The sequence below is a fragment of the Pungitius pungitius genome, chromosome 5, assembly GCF_949316345.1.
Source record: "Pungitius pungitius chromosome 5, fPunPun2.1, whole genome shotgun sequence".
Lineage (NCBI taxonomy): Eukaryota > Metazoa > Chordata > Actinopteri > Perciformes > Gasterosteidae > Pungitius > Pungitius pungitius.
The window spans coordinates 4,926,336-4,949,541 of record NC_084904.1 but is presented as its reverse complement, the minus strand read 5'-3'; the positions used below and the strand labels follow the sequence as shown (position 1 = coordinate 4,949,541).

At 45.5% G+C, this 23,206-nt stretch overlaps 2 protein-coding genes across 4 annotated transcripts; both read left to right on the top strand.

Moving 5' to 3' along the window:
• Positions 1 to 1,345: 1,345 nt before the first annotated feature.
• On the top strand, positions 1,346 to 4,857 carry b3galt8 (beta-1,3-galactosyltransferase 8). Its single transcript, XM_037483541.2, has one exon. The coding sequence runs from the start codon at positions 1,470 to 1,472 to the stop codon at positions 2,439 to 2,441; it is 972 nt and encodes a 323-aa protein (XP_037339438.2). The 5' UTR covers positions 1,346 to 1,469; the 3' UTR covers positions 2,442 to 4,857.
• zgc:162952 (PKc_LIMK_like_unk domain-containing protein) lies at positions 2,250 to 22,803 on the top strand. 3 transcript variants are annotated; one of them, XM_037483542.2, is made up of 10 exons: positions 5,136 to 5,747; positions 6,512 to 6,584; positions 13,782 to 13,975; positions 14,345 to 14,466; positions 15,546 to 15,594; positions 15,836 to 15,985; positions 19,658 to 19,831; positions 20,189 to 20,272; positions 21,053 to 21,139; positions 21,401 to 22,803. In XM_037483542.2, the coding sequence occupies exons 2-10, from the start codon at positions 6,554 to 6,556 to the stop codon at positions 21,503 to 21,505; spliced, it is 996 nt and encodes a 331-aa protein (XP_037339439.1). In that variant the 5' UTR covers positions 5,136 to 5,747; positions 6,512 to 6,553; the 3' UTR covers positions 21,506 to 22,803. The 3 variants fall into 3 exon arrangements, with proteins under 3 accessions (XP_037339441.1, XP_037339439.1, XP_037339440.1); XM_037483544.2 differs by lacking the exons at positions 5,136 to 5,747; positions 6,512 to 6,584 and adding an exon at positions 2,250 to 2,344; XM_037483543.2 differs by lacking the exon at positions 6,512 to 6,584.
• Positions 22,804 to 23,206: the final 403 nt, after the last annotated feature.

Here is a 23,206-nt window from a genome sequence, read left to right as displayed (position 1 = left end):
GTACCATTGGTGGTACTGATAAGGACTACTACATAGGGACAGTCCGAATGAACAGGGTGAAGAACTGCAGACTGATAGATGAAAAAGAACTGAAGACAAAGGGAAGGGGGTCTCTGGATTTCAGAGTAAATCAGGAAGACAACATCATTGTGAGATGGTATGACAACTAAGCTGTGAACCTGCTCTCTTCTTTTGTTGGTGTTGAACCACTGGGCAATGTGAAACGTTGGGATCGGAAAGCCAAAACCTACATAATGGTTCCCAGACCAGCCATTGTTGACACATACAACAGGTTCATGGGAGGGGTTGACCTTCTTGATATGCTATCTGCACTGTACAAGTTCAACTTTAGATCACGAAGATGGTACATCTACATTTGGTGGCACACCGTTACAGTGGCAGTAATCAATGCATGGAACCGCTACAGAAGAGACATGGAGAAACTGCAGCCCAGGCAGAAAGCCCTGCCCCTTCGAAGATTTCAGGCTTCTGTTGGCTCCGCCCTCACAAGCGCAGGAAAGGTCAAAAAGTGTGGCAGACCACTCTCCTCTCCAGAAGCAACGCCAACCCCTCCCCGGAAGAGGAAAACCCCAGAGCTGCCCCCTGATGTGAGAAAGGATGGCCTTTATCATTTCCCAACATGGGAAACCCGACAGAGATGCAAGCACTGCGTAGGCCACTTTTTGTCTGAACAAGGACAGAAACTGTTTTCAAGCCTACCATAACTCAAAATAAAAAGGTTGTGAACCGCAAAATGAGTAAAAATAACTGAAATGTTATGTCTTCCAGACTTCCACCCTGCCAGTTCCATTGCTGCATTGTTTTTGTTGGATTTGTTTGTGTATTGTTTGTTCAAGAATCTTGAGCATTGTGACCCGTTGTATCGAATATGATACAAATTAAAACTCCTATATGGAAATTGATATTTGAATTTTTTTTTTATTTGTTCAGAAGGACCAATAAAGGCTCCAGTTTCAAAGAATTGGAATTTTCTGTCAATTATTTAATGGTTTGGGCTTTACAGGGTTAAATAACCACCAGGTGCCCAAGGCATTGGCCAACTTTTTAGCCAGCTAGTTAACCAAAACGATTTAATCTTATATAAAAACAGAAATGATTAAACTAAATGAATATATCATCTCAATAAATGACTCAATCGAACCTAAATAACACTACTACTTAAGAATAAATAACTGCAAATGAACAGCTCCAACCCCACCAATAAGAAGACGGGCTCGTAGCAGCTGGCACACCGCGTGACCTGTCGCTCCGCCGGGTTAGGCTCAGTCACACACCCTCCTATGGATATTGGCCGCCCTAATATCCATTTCCTGGATCCGCGCGTGGGCGGGGCGCGGGTAGTTTCCTACACAAACCCGGCGGGACTTCCTGGACCCTCGGGTTTTCTTTTTTTCTTGGTCTTGTGTCGTTTTAGCAGCGGCCCGGAGTTACCAGGGGACCTCGAGGCAATGAGGAGACGTTCTCTGTGGAGGTTAGTGAAGCTGGTCGCCGCTGCGCTCGCGCTCGTCCTGTCCGCGCACATTTTACTCAGCGGTCTGACGTATGGAAAACATCCGCCGAAGCCGAGTCTCCTTCCAGCGGAGGAATATCGGCTCATTTCTCCTGAAACATACGAGTATGTTCTCAAACGGCCGGCGGCGTGCGCGGACCGAACCGGACCCCCCTTCCTGGTACTAATGGTCCCGGTTGCCCCTGCGGAGGCCGCTGCCAGGGAAGCAGTCAGAAAAACGTGGGGGGCTCCGAGTGAAGACACCCTCACCCTGTTCTTCGTGGGGCTCCCCGAGGGGGGGCGGGGCTCGCGCGTTCAGGCCCTGCTAGAGGAGGAGAGCAGCGCGCGCGCTGACATCATCCAGATGAACTTCCAGGACAGTTACCAGAACCTGACCGTCAAGACCATGATGATGATGAGCTGGCTGGCCACGCACTGCCCGAACGCCTCCTACGCCATGAAGGTGGACACCGACGTCTTCGTGAACGTCTTCTACCTCCTTAGAAGACTGAGGGGCTCCCCCGGGCGGGACTTCATCACGGGGTCGGTGATCAGCGACGGCAGACCGCGGAGGAGCCGCGACAGCAAGTGGCACTTGTCGGAGGAGGTGTACCCGGAGGACAGCTTCCCGCCGTACGTGTCCGGGGCAGGTTACGTCTTCTCTGCCGACCTGGCCCCCAGGATCTCCTGGGCGTCCCGGTTCGTGAGGCCGATCCCCCTGGAGGACGTGTACGTGGGGCTGTGTCTGCGCGTGCTGGCCGTGCGTCCCGTGTACTCCCTCGGCCTGCCGACCTTCAGGAGCCTGTTCGAAGTCCGGCGGCTGCAGTACGACAGGTGCGCGTTCGCGCGACTAGTGCTCGCCAACGGGTTTAAGCCGTCCCAGCTGCTGCACATGTGGCGGGACTTCACCCGAGACCCGAGCGGCTGCTGACTGCAAAGTCCCAACACACACACACACACACACACACACACGCGGAAGAGTAAGCCATGAGATGTGCAAAGATGTTTTGATTAGTCAGTAAGCAAAGGAATGTATTAGTTAATCCTTGAAGGGGGGGGGGGGGCTGTGAGTCACTTCAGATTGTTCTCCTCAGGCTAAAAAAAAGCAGACTTTTAAGTACACTCCCTGTTGATCAGATGACTAATGAAGCCACTTTGCGGAGCATTTAAATAATGCACTTCTCAAATAGTCAAGGGACAGAATCCTAGACAGCCACTTGAAAGGGAAATCCGAAGTTAGCAATAGCAATACAAAAAAACTAAAGATGAACTAAAAGGAGAACTGCCACGAATGAATCCGTATTAATAAAGACCTCCAACTTCCTGCAGCCAGATCCTGATGAGGCGGAAGCTCTGGGAATTGTTCCTATAATCACAATAATCCTTAAAATGTTTATATTTTCCTGTTTTTACAAATTGATTAATTGTTTTGACTCTATGGGATAGCAAAAGTGAAGCTGTTCTTTTTCTGTCCTGGTTACATTCAAATGTTTTATCCAAAGTTTATCCAGGGACTTGCTCTTTACACCAAAGACTATAAAGTGAATAATCCACATTGCTGTTACCGGTTGTCACCTCAAATGACTTGGAGCCATACACGCATTGGAAGCCCTGTTGAATGCATCACGCTGCTACTGCGAGCTTCACAGAGAGGAGCCTTTATAGTGTCACCTGTTGGTTAGGTGACCGCTGTGCCTTTTGAAATGCTGAGTCTTATAACTCGGGGCCTTTTTAATGTTGTTGTTGTTGTTGTTTCACATGCCGACCAGCTGGTGGCAGCATGAGATAGCAGATGATGGACATCAATTTAGTGCCTAATGCTGATGTGTTATTTGCCCTTTTTACTGCCTAATAATTGTTCTTTAAGCCAATGCATTCATATATATTGAATTCACTTTGTGCTGCTATTGATGTGCTGTTCTAATTATTATTATTATTGCTGCTGAAGCTTTGGGTATCGCTTTTAGTTCGCCATGCTGGAATAAATGCTGTTTCCATCCGGACAAAATAAAAGTCTTGGATAAATGTTTATAATAATTTATCATCCCATATTTAAATATAAAAGACGTCTCCATCACACGCCGTAGTGAACCCGCTGATGACACATGAGCTCTGATGCAAAGCTACACTTTCCATTAGTGGATTAGTATTATTGATGCATCTGTAATGTAGACCCCGCTCATGTGTAGTTCTCAGGTGTTTCTCACTGATCAGACCTTTTCTGAGTACCGTGTGTGCTTGAATGACAATTTGAAAGTTAATTCTTTTTTTGTGTACTTGGGCGGGTTAATAAATCCATATTATATTCATATTGGGAATTGAGAATAGATGTTATCTGCGATTTAAACTATCATAATAGGAAGTGGTAACCTGTCTTTAAAGACTGCCTTAGGTAGAACGTAATCTTTCTGAATAAGATTGTTAATAGTTGATTGTATATTTTGTGCAGCAGTAATAGTCAACACAAGATAGATTATTTATTAATTTAATTAAAGGGGAAATCATTTTGCTACAGCAGCATTTCTATGTTCACAAAGGAATAACAGTAAGGAAATCCACAATATATACACAAAGAATAATTAAATTGACTAACGAAACAATAGTGCAGTTACTGACTATAATGCCTTCTTAAAATATTGTGCTGTTATCCCTGGGGATAAAACCTACCTGTTTGCTTGTTTATAACTTCACTCTATGTCATTATCTGTAGAGTTGCAGACACTTATATGCACACACAGAATGGGGGTATGACCTGAGCAGGTCAGCTCTGTGGGACTGCTGGGCCTTTTGACCTTTAATATGACATCCTTTTTTAGAAGTTGACAATATAGTGTATGAAAAATACAAACCGAATACTAACTAACTCTTCTAAATGTTGAAAAAGTATAGTTCCCATCAATACAAAAGGTTGAAAATACCTGAAAACACTGCACAATAAGTCCTGAGTGGTGCTGAGTAATGCCTCCGCAGCATGACTCACCTGAGTGTGCGACCGCCGGCAGATGGCAGCCTGCAACAATCCCCCAACAACAACGCACACCAACACACCTCCCCGTGGTGCTACAGCACCAGTGAGTCTTCATCGCAGGGAGGAGAACACAACACTCATGCGTATTTATCCAAAAAGCACATGGAACCCCGTCAGAAGACACCAGCAAGCCGCTGACTGCATGTTCACAGCGACACGCGGGGCCATCAGAGCAAAAAGGCTGACTTGTTTCTATCAAAACATTATTCTTTATGTTGTTGATAACATCAGGAAAAAACGTAAACTGATAATGTCTACCTTTATTTATGGCAAATTGCAGCTTTTATACCAAGTAGAAGCCATATATAAAGATTATCGTTATTTCTCATCAATTTTGAGGTTAACGTGAACACTGTGTATTCTGTTTATGTGGTGAAACCAACTATATTATATGCAGTGTATCCCTTAGGTTTATAACCTGGTCCTACCGAAGTGGGGGGGGGGGGGGGGGGCGACGTTGGTGGGATGGTGGTTAAAATAATACACATCCATTCAAATCCTCTGTGAAATACTGGGCCCTTTCCGTCTCATAGCAACACACCTCAAATGAAACGAGTACTTTATGAGGGGAACATAAGAGTGAACTCAGACTAACTGCGCCTCCTCCGCTGTGCGCGCGCCTTCTGCTCCAGTCTATTCATTCCCACCCGGTCCCTGAGTGGGAGTTTCCGCTCTTGACCACAGCGTTATTCTCCACACCTCCACCTCTGTGCGCCATCCACCATCACTATTGTTGTGAGACGTTTTGTTTGTTGACCCGACGGCACAAACCCTCAGCCATAAACCCGGGAATCAAAGGCGCGCACATCCCCAGCGCGCTCCCCTCCGCGTGGCCGCCTGTTCCTCCGCACCCACGGGGGAGAGGCTGCGGTTCCTAAGGCAACCCGTAACACGTGCATTTGCATTGACGGAGCCCGTTTGGTCACCGCGCACCTCCAGCACCGCGGGGGAACGGGACGCGCCGCCCGCCGGGGACGCGCTCGCTGTGAGGACGGAGTGGAAAGCGCCGGAAGGGGGGCTGCGTGTCATGGCTTTGAGTGTGTGTGTGTGGGGGGGGGGGGGACCTCTGCAGAGACAGCACGCGAGGAGGAAGGGACATATGATGCAGAGAAGTTGAGCGACAGTGTAGACGACACCTGTGAAGACTACTTTGCGTGCTCGTTGTTGTTGTTGTGATTCGGGAGACCTCCACGCTCGGACTGAGTTCACGTGAGTACGCTGTTTGCTTCCTCTCTTCTTTGTTGGTTAAAAGTTTTTGCAAATGACGACCGGTAAAAACTAAATTGTTGATCAGCGATGTTAGTCCACAGAAGGCGAAATGACGGGAAAGATTCCCGGTAAAACAACAACAACAAAACAACGTCTTGATTGAGATCATTATTAACTTCGATGTGAAATATGTGACGTCTAGCAGTGGTTCTTCATTTAGGGACTAGAAGCATCCCCCCCCCATACATTGCATGCGGGATTATTTATGTTTAAATTTAAACCCAAAATGGCGAAAACAAAAAAATTGTGAGTTGAAATAAGTCTTCATGAACATTCCATCGCACACGGGACACCGACACCGGCCTATGGGGTCAAAGTCCTGTGTTTGTGTTTGTAAAAGAACTTTCTGTGTCAGTTTAGTAGTAGAAACCTTTTGCTATTGGTATTTTAATATTTATTTGTATGTATAATAATATTTTATTTGCTGTCACATGTAGCTGCACTAATCAACGTTTTTACTATATCAACAGTGGGTCAGATGACAAAATGTTGAAGATGTTTCTTTCAATCAACAGTCTATCACTATTTTATTTATAAAATAACTTTGACCTGAGAAGGATCGTCCCTCTGTTTTGGGATCACTGCAGTGGGATTGTTTTACTGTGTGGTATGTGTTTTTAAGTGTATGCGTTGTTGTTTGTGTCGAAAGTCCCGTGTCTGTGCTTCTGCTCATCTCCTGTCGCATGTATGTGGTTCCTCCTCAGTTTCTGCACACAGACGTCTGCGTTTGTCCCAGCGTCCACAAGATGCATATGAATAGCTTAATAAATCAATGGAGTAAGTATTGAGAGTTTTATAAATGTCCTTTTTCTACATTGAATGCATACATTTCAAGGATTGTGAGGAGGGCATATTGATGACTTATATCCACGCGTCGTATATGACGGGGGTCTCACTCAGAAGTAAGTAGGTGACGAGCTCAAGTTATCTGACAGCGAACTGAGAAAACCACAACTTTGTCACCCCCCCCCCCCCCCCCCTTCGCCCCACCACCACCACCGGCTCGATCTGTTGCACGGCTGCGTTCGCTTCCTGTCGGCGTCTCACATCCATGGCGGCAATGAGTGTCAACTTTCCCCTCCTTGGTGTTGTCGTGTCTCCTGTCTCTGTGTGTCATTGTACTGAAATAGAAAGCGCCCCCCTCAGCAGAAGGCTCCTGTTACCTGCCCACCGTGTCTAACACATCCGGCACAGTGCGAAGGTCTCTTTCCCTCTCCCAAAGGTTCAGAGGTCAGCATTCAGCATCGGTGGGCACGTAGAACCCTGGAAATCAATCAAATATTTGAATAACTTAATGGTGCTTGAGACAAAGTCAAAGGTTAAAACTCAAGTGATGATCTTGAAATACTATTTCATCATATATTTTTAAATTAGTTTTTTTTGCATGTAATCTACAATTGGAGACATTTATTTTGAATAAAGTATTTTTTTATTTTATTTAACACCATATGTAAAACAACACTTTCATATCAAGTCAAATTTTATTTTATAATAACACTATTTCATAGTGTTTCTATAGCGACGGAGCACAATTAAATCCCGCCCACTCAGGAGGGGAACGCGATTCATCGTTCTCTGCGGATTTTGTTTTGTGTGAAGGGGCCTCTTTGTCACTGCTAGCAAACAGCGATGCCTACAGAGCTTCTACGTGGTGCGATGCACTACCAACAGGGTAAATAGCCCAGGAGTATGTTTTTATAAGCAGCCAAACTAAAACACACTGAGGACGCAGGCAGTGAGATGTGAGGCCTCAGCAGGGACATCCGGACATTAAACTCTATTCCACATCGCACACTTTTACTGCAGCTGCCTCGTACAAAGCATGTACCGTTGCATATGTAACGTACCTGAAACTATTCCCTTTCTTGATTATACATCTTCTGTGCAAAGGATTGTGGGTCAGGATAGCCAGACAAACATGCTCATTTGCATTTTGCTCGACGGCAGCAGCAGAGCATACAAGAATAATTTGTCACATTGCATTCGACGCACTACGGGCTCACTAAATAGCATGGCGCTAAGGAGTCAGTATGACTAACATCACGAGGTGCAGCTCGCACTTTGTCCAAATGTTTGATTTTAGCCGCACAAAAAGGTGGGAGACCGTTCTGATCCCGGGCCAGAGCAAACACCTGCGTCTCACGAATTGATACGGAGAGCCACGCGCGATATGAAATGAATGGAAACCCTGGGGGAATGCACATATAATGGGAAAAAAACCTCAGGCTTGTCTCTAACGTCTACAAATAGTATATACAATACTAAATTATATGAAATGAATGAATTGATGTGAGTGTCAAATGTTTTTGTTGTATTGAGCACTGGATTAATCATTTATACAAATGGAGGGGCAGAGAGGGAATCCTAACAAACCCCCTCCCGGGATGTCCCGGGGCAGGATACGACGGGGATCGCCCCCTGTCCTCGCCAGCCAGCGCGGCGCCCTCTCAGCCTTCAGCCCCGGGCAGCCCCGGGCCGCTGACAATAATCTCACCAAACGTCACATCTGCATCTTTGTGATGTCTCACCGTGCAGCTGTTTCGTTTGTGTTATTTTTTTCTATGGAGAGTTTGGGAGTAACTCGCTACCACCCCCACTTTAATGGTGGGGTGGCTGACAGTGAGCTCCATGGGGCTGTGCCCTGTCATTTTATCATCAAACACACTTGTATTGGATCTTTAAAGGAATAGGTCGGCAATTTGGTGAATTAGCCTAGACTTTGACGGCATCGTCTGTGGATGGTTTGTTAACTTCTTGAATTTGTCTTCATGGAAGATAGGATGTTGAAACCTGGCTTCGGGCCCCCACCAGTATTACAGCTACTGTTGTGCCTGCCATTGGATGTTGACTTTGACGTGCTTGAAATGCCGCATTCAGGAATGTATGCCGCTTGTCTTTTTGGGTCTCGGCTACATGTTTCCTGCGTAGCATGAACTTGAGCAAACAGCCAGCCTCAAACACTAGCTGCCTTCGGGGTTGCAGTCTTTGTGGTGGCGTTAGTAAGCTGTTAAAAAAAAAAAAAAAAAAAAAAAAAAAAAGGGACAGTGATACATTGTGCTGCACGACCTCCAACACTGTTTTCCAGCCCACTCGACCATCTCTACAAGCGACACGTTGTTCTCAAACAGTGTTTCTCTTCACAGAAGAAATGGAGGGGAACAGAGGGAAGAATACCTGACATATTTCTGACATATACGCTTGAGACAGTGCCAAACAAATGCCTTTTGACTTGCATAATAATTCAATTTGTTGAAGGCTTTAGATGTTTGGTGATCTAACAGCAATCATAATGAGGATAAAGGTTTATTTATAGCCACCTGTTTAAAGCACTGAAGGCCACATCACACTTGCATTTTAAAAAAGCATCAATTTATCAAGTCACCGAAATCTGATACAATAATTGGGTATGACATTTTTCTAATTGCACCGCTAGCGTAGCGTAGCCATCGACTGCTATTACTGTAAACCAAGAGCTGGTCAAAGGATGGTGATTAAACCTACGCTGCCTTCCTTACAGCCAAGAGGAAAAATACACAACCCTCCTCCTCTACTTATGCCGCACCGCCCTCCCCCATCTAATATTTGTTGTATAGTCCCTTAACACATGTGCCGTGTTCTTCCTTGAAGCTCTGGGTCTGAGAGGCAGCAGTAAAGCCCATTACCAGTCCATCGTGGTATGAGGCGGTGTACCCCAGTGCTGAGCACATTACAGCCACGACCACACAACACAGCTTTCTGTTTCCATCCTCATGGCGCTCACCATCCGATGTGTTAGGGCGTGTTCACACTTTCTGTCACCGGCTTTTTTACATGCAGCCCTATGGGAAAATAACACCTTTTTAAAAAGTGAATCACTGCTGTGAACATCAAGTACCGTTGAAATATTTCTGTGTTGAAAAGATTTCAAATGGAACTGATTTTCCATTGAGGCGACACATTGTAATCAAAACTATGAGCAGCCTGCTTAGCTTAACTTTAAAAGACCTTTAAAGCTTTATATTAATGATGTGTAAACACCCCGCTAATGTCCTGCAAATCATCTTTACTGTGGACGCAAGTGGCACAGCCCCAGTGGTGCGTAAAGTCGAGCGATCTGCTCCATTCTCTGCCATCAGAAGCCTTGAGGAGCCGGTGCTGCGGGGCCCGCTTCACCTCGCTCTGGAAAATCCATAAAGCGATACCGCAACTTTTGCTCTGGCCAGTTTAAGTGCTCAACCTCAGCCATGACTAGAGGGCTGTTAAGGCGTATAAATGCTCAGCTGAGGCCTAGTTGCCCACATCCTACATACTTTAGGCCTGAAGTCACTGACTCTTTATAAAAGACTCAGAAGAGCAGATAGACTCGCCGTTAGCGGCGTCACTTTGGGGATGTGACCCAGTCAGGGGTACAAACACCTTTGACCTCACGTGCAAGTCGGATCTTCGAGGTGATCCTTGTGGATCGAAGTGGAGCTTTGTGAGGGAAAGTCCTGCTCCGGTGCGACACGGTTTTCACTGTGAGACCTTCATGAGCAGCCTTCCTTATCAGCTGGGAGGACGTCAGCGTGGCGATGGCTGGCCCTGATATCCCCTTGGCGGGGCCTGTGGTCAGACGCGGGTCAAACCCACAGCGGGTTGTGATAACGGCCTTTTTGCCGCAGAACGGACATATTTCCTGCGTGCTGCTTGTAACCTTCCCATGTAGGGGGGGGGGGGGGACAAAAAAGCTGTTGAAGAATCACGACTTGGCTCACGCGCCAGAAATCTGAGTCAGAGCTGTCAACGCCGCAGCCGGAGGGATCGCTGTCGATGGCACACACACGGCTTTAAGTCCCGATGGTATGGAGCTGCCGGTATGTGTGCCGCCAGATTTGTATTATGTTGTCTGAAGGAAGATCCTGACAAGCGGTAAACCCAAACTGCAGGCAGTCAGAATGTTCCCAGGGCACAGAACGACATGACAGATGGGATATCCATGTCGTTTCTACATCTTCATCTTCATTCATTATGTCATTATGGGGCCTGTGTGCTGGTTCGGACGCACGCAGCTAACTGGGAATGAGGGAACGGCTGAAGCAGACAGGAGGGGGGGGGGGGGGAATGTGAATTCGAGAAATGGAGGAAACAACGAAAGTGCCAAAAACTGCAGAACGTGTGAAACTAACAGTGAAAACAGCATAATTCTTTCATAAGATGTGAAATACATTAATCTGATCTTGAATAGAAGTAGAAGAACTCCCAATTCCACGTATCCTCATACAACAGTTCATGGGATGTTCTACCAAATTCTACAGTGTGCTTTGTGCTTTTTCTCACCGGGTACCTTCTTTCTTACATAACCGTTCATCTTTTTGAAAATTTCTGTTTCGGTTTGGTCTTTCTCTGCGACAGCTGACCCAATGTAAACAAAGTAAACTTGCCAGTTATTTAGTCATTTTAGCACCATTCACCTGCATTTTGGTTTCATGATTGTCACGGTTTGGGTCTGCTTCTTGTCTTATTTTGTAATTTTCATGTCTCTTGTGTTCCTGGGTAACTTCACTTCCTGCCTTGTCCTGTGATTGCCTGATTGTTTCCACCTGTGTCCAATCACCTGCACCTCCCTAGTGTATTTAAGCCCTGTGTGCCTGTTGTCCCTTGTCGCGTCATTGTTGAGTGTCACCGTCGTTGGTGCATGTCCGTCCTCGCTTTTTTCAGTAGATTGATTAAAGAACACCTTTTTTTTGTGGAACACTCTGCGTCTGAGTCCTCCCTGCCTCGACCCGCACCAGCCTGCCTGACAATGCTCAGGCATCAGTTTCATATAAAGATATTTCTCAGGAATAAGTGGAGTCCATGAACAGAGGTCCAACGAGATTGGACTTTTGCAGACACGGTTCTCTAATTAATGCTAACGATGCTCTTCTTCTAGATGTGCAGATTCTTTGCGAGCGCGTTACATAAAAGGCTAGATGTGCACAACGACATGATGTTTCAGCTTCCAAAGTGGTGACTAAAACCCCTTTGGGAACTGCAGCTTTTAAAGTACTATTGATAAAGAGAAGGACAAAGGATTGAGACAACAAACAGACAGAGAGAGTGACAGCTGCACTCTAAGCGTTTCTCTCTCTCTCGTTCGACGACTCTTTAGTCCAAAGCTGAATGAACAAAAGAGCTCATTGAATAGACGGGTCTGATTCCGCCCGGGCTTGATTGACAAAAAAAAAAAAAACATGCCTATTGTGTTGCCGTGTCAGTGTGTGCTTTCCACCAGCGTCACTGTAGTGGCAAGAGAGGACCGCTGTCGTGGCAAAACAAACTCTGGCCCTCAAGGTTGTGGCAGCAGTGGCTGGAATTGTGGTGAGGAACACCCCTTGTTGCGTGGAACCGAGAGCAGTGACGCGGTCTTCCTGTTGGAATGGACCTTTATGGGATGCTCCGGTGATTTGGGGAATCCCTGCACAACCCGGTCTCGCCCTGGTCAACTACGCGCCCGATATCATCTGTAATGAGACACAGCGTGCTTCCAAGTAGCTCCACTTAAAACCCATCAGGGGAAATATTAGCCAGTCAGAGGAAGTACGGGTATCTGCTTCTAGTAGGAGGTCAGAGTGGATGTTTGGGTCAAACACTCGGGAGGAAGAAAGGTTGTGTCCCAAGTCAACAGTCACTCATTTCACCTTACTTTTCTTCATTACATTACATGTCATTTAGCTGACGCTTTTATCTATTTAAGTGCAATTCAATCAAACTCAAGAGAACAAGTAACAAGAAAGTACAATTTTCATCAAATAAGCAGTTTCAAAACATGTTACAGAAAAGTGGCATTATAAGTCCAAATTGAAGTGCTACGATTTGTTAGTGCTACGGTTTGTTAGTGTTTTAGTCGAGGTAGAGTCTGAAGAGGTGTGTCTTTAGTTTTCGGCGGAAGATGTAGAGGCTCTCTGTGGTCCTGATGTCATCAGAGACCTCATTCCACCATCTGGGAGGATGACAGGACAGCAAAGAGTCGTGATCTCACCCAGATGAATTGGTTAATGAATTGATTGTCGTTTGGGTTGAAGTAACCACACATGTGCCGTCACTGAATTAGCTCTGGGTTAGCTGTCAATCAACATTGACTCCTCGTTTGGGGATGTAACAGAGGTGTCCCGGCTTTACGGCCTTCGTAAGTCCTCCTTCAAAAGGATGCGTTGGTATTATTCAATATTTCAATCGCTAGGGACGCTGGATGAGACCAGCCCGACCCAAGCCACAATCTTTTGTACATGTACTGTAGAAAATTGAATGCAACCTCCTCCAACCCATTGACTTGAATATCGATCTCCTTTATCTGATCTGTGCTTTTAAGTGAGCCCTCGTCAGAAATGAGACGGCCCCTTCTCTTGGGGACAGGCGGCTCTCTGGACCGCTGTGGACACGTCTGAGTTCATTCTGCAGCCTTGTTATCCGTCAGTTGTGCCCTTGTTTTGAGCCGCTCATTATTCACCACCTTTGTTTCACTCTGTAAAGTGTAGGCACTTTCCTTCATCCATGCAGCCAATGAGTGGGAGAGTGGAAATAGACCTTTTGTGAGCCCCTCTCTCATCCATCCGCTTTCATGCTCTTAAACGCATAAATTGCTCTTTCGGTTGTCACACAGTCATCTGTGTTGGCGGCATCAGTTTAGCAGCAGTGTGGCATTAAATAATCGTAGATATGAGTGAGTTCATATAAACCATAACAAGGTATAAGAGTATGTGGTGCTTTTGTGATGAGCTTTTCCAAAGGGCTCATCGTTTTTCCAATTCCGCTTTTTATTCAATTTTCTAACTAATAATTACAGTTGACCATGTATTTATTTTCCTACGTTGCAACTGCAGTTTTGAATTTGCAATGGCAGTTTCTGGCCCCAAATCTCTGAGCATCTGAACATTTGTTTGGTATTCAAAGCATTGAAAGACAAATGTCCTAACAAATGTGACCCCTTTGGCTTCTTCAGCCTAACCTGTGTCCATTTTTCTTCTCCCGTCCCAGCGGACATCTCCAGGATGTGTGATGTCAACCTTTCGCCGGAGCCCACCAGTCCCACCCTCTACGGTGAGTCCTCAGACCAGTATTACCACGTGGACCGCTGGCAGAAGCTCCGCACTGCCGTGCGCAAGCTGGAGTTCTGGGAGAACTTCAGCGCCGAGCTGATCGGGAGTGGCTTCTTCTCCAAAGTCTACAAGGTGCGTTGCCGTCCTACGTGTGAGCTGCCATCGAAGCTTGCTCGCCATTCCGTTATTTGCCCGCCAGCTTTGGGGACTGTGGGGGCGCGATGCTCATCCTCAGATGAGACCTTATATAACTCCCTGTGCCTCCACTCCTGGAGTGAAATGATGAAATGAGCTAGAAAGAGGCCACGGGACGGCCTAAAGATGGGATCAAATGAGACTGATGAAGACCGATTTTGCTTTTGGATTATGGACCAATGTTCCAATTGAATTATTTCTTCATTTCCAATACACACTTTTAGAATCTTACTTCTGTCTCACCGCCGTATATTGCTGTTGCCTCTTGCACGTCCGCTGTCGCTAATGGACACCAATGTCCTTCAGGTGATGCACAACACCAGTCGCAAGGTGACTGTGGTGAAGATTTACAAAAACGACGTGGACCAAGACAGTATCGTACGTGAGATCAGCCTGCTGCAGAAACTCTCCCACCCCAACATTGTCAGGTAGCACACCATCCATGTCCCTCTTCTTCCTGCAGCGTTTGTCTTCTGTCCATTGGCTTCAATTCTACTAAAGCAAAAACTGGCCTCTCTTACCGGCTCAACCCTCTCCACACATAACACAGCCTTTTTTGCTGCTCCACAGCATTTAGCTGGTTAGCGATACAGTTCCAGAGCGTCGTGTCAATACATTTTGAGTGTGATTGCTTAACGTTAGTATACTGAATTAGACTAAAAAGCCAACCTGGTTGGTTGTTGTAGCTGGGGAGTGCTGTGCCCCCGGCCAGTATTGAGACCTCTCTTAATGAGACCTTGGTGCTATTCCACGTTGGGCCCGTCAGCTACAGCAGTTACATAAGGAGTGAAACCAGGGGGGCGACGTCATGTTTGCTCAGGCAATCGTATTTTGGGCATTTAGCAAGGTCACAACGGTAAGGTTATCAGAGTGAACCGTATCTGCTCACAGGACTGTGGTCCAGGCAGGGCCCTCAGTGCCCACACACACACACACACACACACACACACACACACACCTCCTCTCGCTGCGTGGGCTGAAAGCAAACACTAGATGTGTGTGTGTGTGTGTGCGTGTGTGTGTGCATTGTTCTTTGGGCCCTAAGCTTTATTGTTCTTCTGACTATCAGCTTTCATAATGAACTGCGATCAGGTGTTGACCCGTCTCAATGAAATTAATAGGTTTGAAAATCTACAGAGTCACGCACACTCAACGCTTTGTAACTGAGCTAAATGTTTTAGTTTCTTGGTCAAATATAGCTCACACATCTGGATAGATGTTAGTAATTCGGTTTTAAATATGCAGATGGATGTAAGACATCTGCCCCATGTGTGTAGTGAATCATATTTGTGAAGACTTAAGAATTGTCGGCAATAGAAGGGATCAAATTTGATTTTCTTAAAGGATATTCCTGAGGATTTGCTTTATTTTTTGATCCTCAGAAAATTCCAATACAAACTATGCATGGTTTCACCTTGTTTGAGTAATGTTTGATTAAACAACCTGCTGCCTTCAGGCATTTTTAAGAGAATTAAGATAGAAATAAACACATCTTCTCTCTTTCTAGATATCTGGGAATCTGTGTCAAAGAGGACAAACTATATCCAATCTTAGAGGTGAGTCCTGTACCATATTTTACTTTCCCTAGTGAGTCATGTGAGTGGGCATGATTCACAGGCCGGATTTGTTCTTAGAAAAAACCCCAACTGATTACACTGATAGGAGTTGATAGTGATACCAGGTTTCATTGCTTCAAAGTGGTGTGTCAATTACACATTGACATAATCTGACATAATAATAATTTGACCATGTGTTGTGGGACGGAGTGTATAACCTGGTATATGTTGCTCTTGGCAGTACGTAAATGGTGGCTGTCTGGAGGAGCTTCTGGCTAAGAAAGATGTTCCCCTGTGCTGGAGAGAGAAGGTTGACCTGGCCTGTGATATAAGCAGAGGAATGATCTACCTGCACTACAAGAACATTTACCACAGAGACCTTAACTCCAAGGTAAGAACCTGTGTCCCTGTCCCGCAGGTCCAGTATCCCCACAGGGAACATTAAACGTTTCACCTCCTCGTGGCTCAACAGACACAATATGAGCCCACTGGTGAGAGACGGAGAGAACTTCTCACTTCTAGAATTCCCCAAAGATGCATCACTTGAACAAGTTTGGTTTCTGAAACCTGAAAAATGAACCCGTGGGTTGGAGAAGAGAAGGGGCAGACATTTAATTCTTTGTGTCTTTCTCATCTCATGAAGACATAACAAAGTTGTGTCGAGTGTCTTCTGGCAAGGCCGTGACATGAGAATCAGAGGGCACTCATGGGGGGGGGGGGGGGACATAATTGTCTCCAGAGGGAGGTCTGATCAATGTTCTTCAGTTATGTCACTTGACTCAGTTTTGGTTTGAACATATCTGTGGCTAAAAGGTGACCCGCTCTGACCACAGCCGTCCCAACTCAGCCACCAGTCATTTTCCAACCAAACTGCCGACAATTTAGTTGCATTTTGGGTGATGTGGGCACCACATTTTGACAAAAGAGACAAACCTGTGAATAAATACAAACTATGCGCTGATTTAAAAACTTAAATGAAGTTCAATGCTTCAAGTCAGTGGAAGACCTTTTCACAAGGAGGCAATTTTAGAAACACCAATCAACCCACCCTACACGTCTTTGGACTGTGGGAGACCTTGTGAACTGGTGCTGGGCAGGTTGAACCCAGTGACAGTACCAAGCACCACAGCACCGTGCCAACACTCGTAAAAATCACCTAGAGAAGTAACAGTTAGACTAAAATTCATTGCAAACCAGCGTCCCGCACCGATGGAGATCCTGCACTTCTCCTGCATTTCTTCGTCCCAGTGGGAAAAAGCACTGGTGTAACTGATTGAATCGGTGATGGCAGGATTCCTTTTAGCCGCTTCGGTATCAGGGTCACTGGCATGGAATGGAGCCATCATTAACGTCAGTGGTAACACAGGCTATTAGTTCCTGCTATTACATGACGCATGCCTGGGCCTGTTCTTTGCTGGTTCGAGGCCCCCCCCCCCCCCCCCCTCCTACAAGTACGGTGAACTTTAGGATATCATGCATTCTGTCTTTCTGACTTTGAAGGAGGCTACACAAAAACAGTAGCCGAGCATGAAGGGCTGTTGATGAGCCATGACGATGAAGACCGAAGCAAAGCTGAAAGAACATAGTTTGAGCGAACCCCGACCCTCCCGGGAAACATTTTCTTCCCAACGAATGTTGTTTTCTGGTTTGTTTGTGGTCTCTTTGACTACCAAATTCTTTGGATTTGTTCCCAAAAGAAAACCAAATGAGCGCCAGAGTTTATACAAAGACAGTAAAATAATATAATGACTAAAGTAAGGAGCACCTCACCTGACTGTCAAGTAAGCAGCTTGCACAAAGAATGAACAGATTTCCATCCCCCGATACTTAAATAAAAAAAAAAAAATGGGTTGTATTGCAATTTCCAGAAGTCCTCTGTTTTTACTTTCTTCTCTTAAAAAGACGCGAGGAAAAAAATGATGTAAGAATCGGAAACAATCGTGCAGTGATTTCTGAATCTCACGCCTGCGTGCGTGCGTGTGCCTAGGCGTGTGCGTGTGCGTAGGCGTGTGCGTGTGCGTAGGCGCTGTCTGTCTCCTCCGGTTGCCAGGCATCACCGGAGGAGACAGACAGCGACGCAGCGACCCGAGGCTTTGTGACCGTTGCTCTATTGTCATGTTGATGGATGGTTGCTAACTAAACCGCTGCTTCTGCACACATAACTGCGTGGATTGCTGGGAGAACTGTGGCGGGGCGGGGGGGGGGGGGGCGGGGGTTCATCATTCATCATGCTCGTCACTCCAACGCTGCTCATCTGGCTTTGTTGATTTACGTCACACTCTAGCTGCAGATGATGTCGGCCCCTGGTGAATGGTGATAATTGAATTAATGATGTTGACGGACATCGATTGATTAAGTTTTAAAGGTCTGTTATTTTCAACTTGGCCCAACGGATGGTTATTTACTCAGAACATTGGACACTTTTGTTAAAAGGGAAGGCCCTTTCAAAAGCTACGTGGAGGTGAACCCTCTGTTGATGAATTCAGTCTGGAGGAGAGCGTAAAACGTCCATCTTTCATTGCATTGCCCCTGCAATACCAGACCAATCTCAAAAAGTCACACAAAGAAATGGGAAATAAGGACTGGGGCTGAAAATAAGCTGATCCTTGAACCACTTGAACCACTGTGACTGTTAGCTATTTCCAACCTTGAATTTGAACCATCCCATATTAGATTAAGCTGCAGTGTGAGTGAAAGCTTGTAATGAAATTGACTCTTTTCTCATGATCCTTTGTTTTAGTCCATCAACATGTGCTTCAACATTTAACATTAAACACAACAATGGGAACCTGCAGGAACAGAATTTCTTTAAAGACCATGTCACATTCCTCCCAAACACTTTTTGGGGAGAAAAGGTTTAAGTCCCTCACTCTGAAGTAGCTGGACATGTAAAGCCTCTGGCATACACAAACGGACGCCCAAAGGCAAATTACAATAAAAAGCCTCCCAAAACAGTGCAGCCATTGTGCATGTGCCTCAGTAACCCTGCAAGTTAACTCAGATCAGCTCCTGGAAAACTAGGGGCCCCCTTTTTAATTAGCACCTATCCCTCTATATCTGCTAACGCGCCCCGTTTCTGTTCCCCCCCCAAACTGTTGCTTTCCCTGCCAGAGAGGGCGGGGGGCTAAATTTAGAGTGGAAGTGTGGGACTGGGACGTTCTGCCTTCCCAGGAGAGCCTCGTAATGACAGGCTACTGGATGGAAAAAGGCTTCTGGTGCAATGGGAGCCAGATGGAGAGACCACCGCTTCCACACACACACACACACACACACACACACACACACACACACACACGCACACAACCTTCTAAGATTTACAGATACTTGCAGACACACAAACATTTTCAGTCAAAGACATTCATTTTGCGCCCCTTTCTATGGTAATGACACGCACGCATTAACAACCCACACATACATTATACACTCAGACACACACTTGGGGGCCACCCACCTTTTGTTGCGCAACCTCAGCGCTCCCACTCTCCGTCTCTCATCACACCTCCAGCTCTGGGCCTGTGGAGTCTGTGACCCACGCTTCATCTTCCCCCACAGACATTCAGAACTTCTCATTAAAATCTTTTCATTTTCTTCTGTTCTTTGAAGCACTGCGAGACAAGAATACGACAGGATTGTGTATTATTAATAATGATAATGATTATATATATATACTATGGGAAGATATGATTATATAAATCTGAATACAGCCGGCCAGTCGGTGTGATGGAGGTTGCCCTTTGCAGGGGGACACAGCCACAGCCACACTGATTCCTCCACATGTGGTCTGGGTGAATTATTTAGTGTCCTGGGAACAGGACTATTGAACGGGCCGGGCCGATGAGAGGAGAGACCCGGAGAGCAGCGGGATGTTCACTCTCCGGGGAAAACCCCTGCTAACAATGCAGTCGTTCAAATTCAAAGATCAGGACAATTACAGGCAATGAGCTGCTGATGCCGACTGCTTTCGGCATAAATCACACCCAACACCGCCCTCTGGTGGTAAGACATAACACTGCGGTTGTTTGACTTTCCTTTTTTTCTTCTCCCCTGTCCGTCCTCGTCCAAGAACTGTCTGATCCGGGTGACGTCTCGGGGTCGGGAGGCCCTGGTCACTGACTTCGGCCTGGCCAGGGAAGTGGTGGAGCTGCCAGTCAAAGACCCCGGCAGGAAGTTGTCACTGGTGGGCTCGGCCTTCTGGATGGCCCCTGAGATGCTCCGAGGAGAACTGTATGACCGCAAGGTAGCAGACACACACACACACACACAATCACTTTAGCTGGATACACATACATGTTGGGTCAACGTTGTTTGTTGCAAACTTTCGAGACATGGACGTCACATTGATTGACGGAAAGTCAGTTAGATGTACACAAGTGCAAGCATTTGTCCCCATATAGTCATGTGAACAGGTATTGAGTCTAAGAATAGACAACATGTCCAACAGCCTTGGGGATTTCATTGAATTCAATAAGAAATGAATGATTGTTTTCTACAGGTATTAGGATTAGGATTATTAGGGTATTATTCTTTAAATAAGTTACCAACTCATTAAAGTAACCAATTTGTTCATCAACCCCACTTATCTTACTCCTTCCAGGTGGATGTTTTCTCCTTCGGGATCGTGCTCTGTGAGATCCTGGCCCGGGTCTCTGCCGACCCCGAGATACTACCCAGAACACAGGTAGAGATGCATCAGAAACCCTTCGTGACAGAAGAGACCTCACAGCGGCTTATTAGAAATCATCTTAATGGTCGCTAATGAAACCTAAACCTAAAAAAATGACCTCAACTTTAAAAAAAACCCACAATGAATGGAACTTTCTCACTGAGTACAGGACTTTGGTCACATGATAAAAACTAGTGACTGAATATGTGGAGCACATTCTCAAAAGTTTTGGAGGAAAGCTCCGGATCAAAGAACTTCTAAGTGAAGCTGGAGTTTTGAACTCTCTGCTTAATCATTAATTAATTAATTAATCATTTCAGCAGCAGATGATATTGCTATTGATCGGTGTTTGTTGCGGAGCCAATCCAAGTTATTTGGTATCTTGGGGTCCTTGGGTCCTCTGCCCCATCTGTCCATTCAAAAGAAGCTGCTGCCATGAGGCAGTGAGCTTAGCTCATCATAACAACTGGAAACCAGGACCAACAGCTTATGGCTCTCTCCAAAATGTATAAATATGCTCAACACATCCCTTGTTGTCTTTATTTCTGTTTGTGAAATGCTAAACCAGCAGCATTTATTGTGTTAATAATTGAGCTTAAGAGTCATTGCAAGGCCCCGTTCCAGCTCCATTGTGAACACATGATCGCGATCATCTTCTCAGCTCAGCAGGACGATGAATCAATGTTTTTCCCCACAAAGTCCATTTTATTGAAACCCATGGAAACAATATCAAGTTCATTGGTCCAGGTCCAGCACCTGGGGGTGCTACGCTGACACGTCTTTGTTGTCTCTCAGGACTACGGGCTGGATGTGGAGGAGTTCAGGCAGCTGGTGAATGACTGTCCGCAGCGTCTCCTGGAGTTAGCGGCCAGCTGCTGTATGGTAGGAAGATGAAAGAGCCAGCACATAATAATAATAATCATATGACATTAAAGCTAAGAAAACAAAAGGATAAAGCCTGGAATGTATATGTAACTATTTAAATGTTTGTACATGTATTCATATAACGTGCTTTTCATTATTTCAAAAAATGTCTATTAATCAAATCAGTAAAACTAGCACAAAAAATGCCAAAACTGAAATGCTATCTTTGGGAAAGGTTCTTCCTGTGAATGTGAAGCAGAGCACCGTCCTCTCCTCCAGGTGGAGTCCTTCCGGCGCCCGGCGTTCACCGAGCTGCTGGACGACCTGGGAGAAGTCGGCGAGAGCCTCGAGCCGCCGACCAAATCCGAAGCGACTCCGAGCTGATCCCGTCCGCCTCGTCTGAAAAACCATCGCACCCATCCGAAGGCGGGCCGGCCGGCGAGCGTCCCGGGGAGTGTTTGGTCTCCGACCGGGTCCCGAGGCCCCCCCCCCCCCCCCCTCTCCCCGCACACACCGCGACCACGGCTGAACTGGTCTTCCTCCAGGCACTGCGTCGGGCGTGTCTTCTTGGGGGCAGTAGAAGGTCCGATGGCCTCTCGTGGGTCCTTTGCTCTGACATTTGCTGTTTAGATAATTCGTGGTGTGAGTCGCAGGGTCCGAATGTACGGCGTGGTGCGTCTGTTTGTCCTACTCGACCTAAAGCGTCTTCTCCTCTCGTCCTTCTGCTCCGTGTGTGTGAGCGTTTGTTTGTGACCAACGGCACACGTGGTCTTTCCCGCCTCTTCTATTTGCTCTTAAAACGGTGGACATTGTTTCATAAAAGATGCGACGCGTTAAATACACAAAGACATTTCAAGAGTTCAGAAACATAAATTTAGGTTCACCTTTTATAATCACAGGTGGAGTTCATGGTCTCACCGAAAGGTATTCATTATATGTCATTATAATATTATTATGTGTAAGTACAGTTTTATTTTTCTGAAATTACACTGAAAAGTCAGTTCTTCAGGAATATATTTACTTTTATTTCTGAGTTATGACGATGGATCTTTGGGTTATTAAAGATAATATATGCGTCTCGACAATGAAATCATAAAAAAGGTGGTTGCTTTCAACAGTGAAATGCAGACATTAATGCTCTCATCTCTTTCTAATTTTTACATGTTTTTCTAATGTTACTCTAAGCTCCTTGTTAAGTATTTTAAGATAATTACTTCTAGCGTCATGCTTTTTCTGCTACTTAATTTAGGATTTACAGGGTCCATATTCTTTTGGGTTTGCCAGTATTTACTATTTCATAGTTTCTGTCGTGCCTGGGATGTTTTCAGGCAGCTGCAATGCAAACTTTCTCAAAAGCCACATTTATCGAAGTGATTTCACAACTTGAATCTGATATAGTTTTAATGTCATAATGCACATAAATGAATATTAAAACATAAACATTAAATAAAACGGCAACCCTGAAATACGTCCCAGCAGGCGTTTACATACAGAACTATAACTCCCCAATCAATAAGAACATTGTTTAAGGATCTTCATGTTCTCAGTGTATACATATTCGTCTGCATTTAGAAGTCTCTATTCTACTTTTCACATTTTATCACTGGACATTAAAGGAACCGTTTTTAACTAATCTCTTAATTTCTAATCTCATTAAATAAAATTAAAGTTTCATAGAAGTACCTGTGTGTATTTTGTTGTTTCTCATCCAAATGCCTTTTTAGCATCTTTCACAGTAAATTCTGTAATGTAAAAATTGTTACTGATCACTACTACTACTAGGGATGGATTACATTCATGTAAAATATTTCATTTGGCAGAAAGAGCACTGTCTAACAACATGACTCACGTAATCAGCATCATACAGAGTGAGCACTTCCACACGTTTCCCTTCTATTTGTCACCAATCTCTTTTTCTGTACCTTATGCAAATATACAAATAAGTAACCTAGAGTGACAGTTGATTGTAAAACACACAAGCCAATAAAATGAGCTCACATGAATACCATGAATCACTATACTATGACTCACTATACCATGAATCCCTATACCATGACTCACTCTACTATGACTCACTATACCATG

Excerpts from the sequence above, each read along its gene's own strand:
- b3galt8 (XM_037483541.2), top strand. The coding sequence starts at position 1,470 with ATGAGGAGACGTTCTCTGTGGAGGTTAGTGAAGCTGGTCGCCGCTGCG.
- zgc:162952 (XM_037483542.2), top strand. The coding sequence starts at position 6,554 with ATGCATATGAATAGCTTAATAAATCAATGGA. Across the intron at positions 15,986-19,657 it reads ACAGAGACCTTAACTCCAAG|AACTGTCTGATCCGGGTGAC; the intron begins GTAAGAACCTGT and ends TCCTCGTCCAAG. Across the intron at positions 20,273-21,052 it reads AGATACTACCCAGAACACAG|GACTACGGGCTGGATGTGGA; the intron begins GTAGAGATGCAT and ends GTTGTCTCTCAG.